The sequence below is a fragment of the Kryptolebias marmoratus genome, linkage group LG17 (assembly GCF_001649575.2).
Source record: "Kryptolebias marmoratus isolate JLee-2015 linkage group LG17, ASM164957v2, whole genome shotgun sequence".
In the NCBI taxonomy this organism is placed as follows: Eukaryota; Metazoa; Chordata; class Actinopteri; order Cyprinodontiformes; family Rivulidae; genus Kryptolebias; species Kryptolebias marmoratus.
The window spans coordinates 27,154,798-27,158,319 of NC_051446.1; the positions used below are offsets into that span (position 1 = coordinate 27,154,798).

At 45.5% G+C, this 3,522-nt stretch overlaps 2 protein-coding genes and 1 long non-coding RNA gene across 3 annotated transcripts in view; 2 read left to right on the top strand and 1 right to left on the bottom strand.

Annotated features, from left to right (window-relative positions):
* lipf (lipase, gastric) overlaps positions 1-82 on the top strand; it is a 6,423-nt gene extending 6,341 nt beyond the window's left edge. Inside the window, exon 9 of the mRNA XM_037980945.1 lies at positions 5-82. Coding sequence (XP_037836873.1) covers positions 5-82 — 78 coding nt within the window. The remainder of the gene's footprint in view (positions 1-4) is intronic.
* Positions 83-269: 187 nt separating this feature from the next.
* Positions 270-1,214, top strand: LOC119617880. Its single transcript, XR_005234329.1, has 2 exons — positions 270-420; positions 643-1,214. It is a non-coding gene; the product is annotated as an uncharacterized LOC119617880 (long non-coding RNA).
* A 149-nt stretch (positions 1,215-1,363) lies between these two features.
* Positions 1,364-3,522, bottom strand: part of ankrd22 (ankyrin repeat domain 22) — a 2,565-nt gene continuing 406 nt past the window's right edge. Inside the window, exons 2-6 of the mRNA XM_037980893.1 lie at positions 3,189-3,380; positions 3,010-3,117; positions 2,721-2,798; positions 2,050-2,148; positions 1,364-1,846 (exon numbers count right to left, since the gene is read on the bottom strand). Of these exons, the coding sequence (XP_037836821.1) occupies positions 1,769-1,846; positions 2,050-2,148; positions 2,721-2,798; positions 3,010-3,117; positions 3,189-3,380 (555 nt within the window). The 3' untranslated portion in view covers positions 1,364-1,768. The remainder of the gene's footprint in view (positions 1,847-2,049; positions 2,149-2,720; positions 2,799-3,009; positions 3,118-3,188; positions 3,381-3,522) is intronic.

A 3,522-nucleotide genomic window follows, 5' to 3' on the forward strand; every position in this document is an offset into this window, starting at 1 on the left:
ACAGAGTCCAGGTAGGATCAGGGTCCAACAGAGTCCAGGTAGGATCAGGGTCCAACAGAGTCCAGGTAGGATCAGGGTCTAACAGAGCCCAGGTAGGATCAGGGTCCAACAGAGGCCAGGTAGGATCAGGGTCTGACAGAGGCCAGGTAGGATCAGGGTCTAACAGAGTCCAGGTAGGATCAGGGTCAAACAGAGGCCAGGTAGGATCAGGGTCCAACAGAGTCCAGGTAGGATCAGGGTCCAACAGAGTCCAGGTAGGATCAGGGTCTAACAGAGTCCAGAGACTAACAGACATGTTTCCCTCTTCAGTCCACTCCACCGGAGTACCGGATCCAGGACATGAAGGTTCCCACTGCCCTGTTTTCAGGGGGACAGGATACACTGGCGGACCCCAAAGATGTGGCAGTCCTCCTGACTCAGGTTAGTCTCTGAGACTCCGTCCCCTGGTGGCTTGTACATGCAGATGTCCCTCTGTGGCCCTTCACAATAAAAGCTTTGAGACGTTCTGTTGCTGCTTCATGGTTTTGTTTTGTCTTTCCTGGTTTTACCTGCCATTCTCCCACTGTTCCCTCTTTACCACACGGTTTTCTTCCTGTTGTTGGGCTTTGAGAGAGACCACGATACTGTTCTGTCCCTCTGCAGGTGTCCAACCTGGTCTACCATCAGCACATCGGACACTGGGAACATCTGGATTTTATTTGGGGTCTGGATGCTCCTCAGCAGATGTTCCCGTCCATCCTGAAGCTGCTGCAGAAGCATCGTTAGAGACGTGGAGGACACTACTGTCTTCAACAGTCCAGGACCTTATGTCCAGCAGCTTGTCTTCAGCTGGACTTTAAACACCTTTTATCCCCAGAGACATCTTTGTTCTCCTCCTCCTCCTCAAGTTTCATCAGCTGGAACAAGTTCAGCTGAAAAACATTTTGAGAGTCGACAAGTTTGAGGAAGTTCCAACCTGAGCAACAGAGCTGTTCTCACATTTCCAACCAGAACCACGGAGAACGCCCACGACGTTCTAAAACAGGAGCTGCTTTCACAAATAAGCCTGGAGCCGGACCAGGAGGACTTCCTCAGAAATGAAAAAATAATTAAAATCACACATAAACCACACTAGGATGTCTTTAGAAATACAAAAATCCAGTCAGTTAATATTGTTTTTATCTGTTAACGTTTTAAATAAATAAAAAATGAAATATTTCTCTTTTAGCTGAAAACTTCTTAGAAATGTGTTTATTTTAGATGGGGCGGGGCTTCATCGTCTGGATAAAATGTTCAAATAGTGGGTGGGGCTTTAATAGACGGGATGGAGCTAAACTTGCAACTCAGCAACAAAACACCAGTAATCATCACAGCTGATTTTCCTGTTTTGATTTTTTTATTTGATATAAAACATTTACAGGTTTATTTTTTACAGCTTTATCCAAATCAGGTGGGTGTGGTTAGCTTAGCTAAGACAGGCTCTCGGAGCTCCTAGGAAAACAAAATGTCACTTTGATCTTCCAACTATTGCAGAAAGATTTCTTCACAGCTGAACAGGAAACAGCCTTTTTTTGTTCATTTGCAAATAATAATCACTGAAAACAAAACATGAAACTACAACTTCCTCTTGTTGGTTTCCTGTGGTTGAAAACAGTTTTTTTTCTGGAAATTTTCTCTATGGTCTGCAGATGATGTGGAGTAAAATGAAGTTGAATTCGCCTAGTCTAGCGTCATGGTTAGCTAAGCTAGGAAACAGAAACCTTTAGCTTAGCACGATGACATCTGTTCATCAGGGAGTTTTCTTCAGAACATTAATGATCTTTGGCAACTTCAGTCTGGTGGCAATGTCCAGAGGAGTTTCTCCATCCTGTAAGAGCACAGACATCATTATTATCACAATCATCACCATCATCTTCATCACCATCATCATCACATTATCATCACAATCACCATTTTCACCATCACCACCACCATCATCATCAACATCATCACCATCACCATCACCATCATCATCACCATCATCATCATCAACTTTATTATACAGAACTTGTACGTTCTCATTGTACGTACGTTATTCCTGATGTCAGTCTTGGCATTTCCCTGCAGCAGCAGAGGAACCAGATGGTGGCTTTTCTTCTGACAGAGGTAGTGAAGAGCCGTGTTTCCCTTCTGAAACAGAAACATCAAATGATTGGCTGCTTGAACAAATCAGCTGCAGCTGATTGGCTGTTTGAATAAATCAGCTGCAGCTGATTGGCTGTTTAAACATCTGGGCTGCAGCTGATTGGCTGTTTGAACAAATCAGCTGCAGCTGATTGGCTGTTTGAATAAATCAGCTGCAGCTGATTGGCTGTTTAAACATCTGGGCTGCAGCTGATTGGCTGTTTGAACATCTGGGCTGCAGCTGATTGGCTGTTTGAACATCTGGGCTGCAGCTGATTGGCTGTTTGAACATCTGGGCTGCAGCTGATTGGCTGTTTGAACATCTGGGCTGCAGCTGATTGGCTGTTTGAACATCTGGGCTGCAGCTGATTGGCTGTTTGAACATCTGGGCTGCAGCTGATTGGCTGTTTGAACATCTGGGCTGCAGCTGATTGGCTGTTTGAACATCTGGGCTGCAGCTGATTGGCTGTTTGAACATCTGTGTGTTGTGTGACTTTAAGACGTTTTGCAGGCAGTTGTTCAAAATAAAACCATTTGACCCCTGACCTTTGATAAATCTTCTGGGTTTTTTCACTCACATAGTCAACAGCATTAATGTTGACTCTGCTGCTCAGCACGGCCTTCATCAGCTCCACAGTCTTCCTCTGTTTCTGCAGCTGAGACAGGAAGTTACAGTCAACACTGCTGCTGGTTAACTAATATAATGAAATGGTGTTCATCGTGTTAGTATCACAGTTAAAGACGGTAAAATCATGTTACATCACAATAATCTGAGAGGCTCCAGGCATGGAGACTGGTAATCCGACAGGGGTTTTGCATTATACAGACAATTGAAGCAAAAAGGAGGCTCCTGATTGGTTATTGTACCATAACAAAGTATCCAAGCAGCAGGATTGGCATCAAGATGCAGATCATCAGGTAGTCCAACACAGAGAAGGTCCTCTTAGATACATAGTGAAGACATGTCCGCTGTTTCTAATGGAGACACAAACAGAGTTAGACCTCACACAGCATCACATCAGGAGGAAATCCTCTGGAGAAAGCACCTTATTGGTCAGCTGGACATTGGCCTTGACCTGCAGCAGGTACTCCACCATGTGCAGGTTTCCACGACGACAAGCAGCGATAAGGGGCGTGTCTCCGTTGTGTTCCTCCTGAACATCTAGCTGGGATGGGTCGGTCCTCAGGATGGAGTACAGCTTGTATACGTCTCCATCGTAGGCTGCCCTGCAGGCCGGCTGGAGGAGGGGCGGGTGTCAGAATGATTAATTATTGACTAAAGAAAGAAAGATCCACTGATTGTCACACACCTGAGTGTGCGAAATTTGTTCTCCGCATTTGACCCATCCCCTGAGGGAGCGGTGAGCAGCAGCGGTGCCG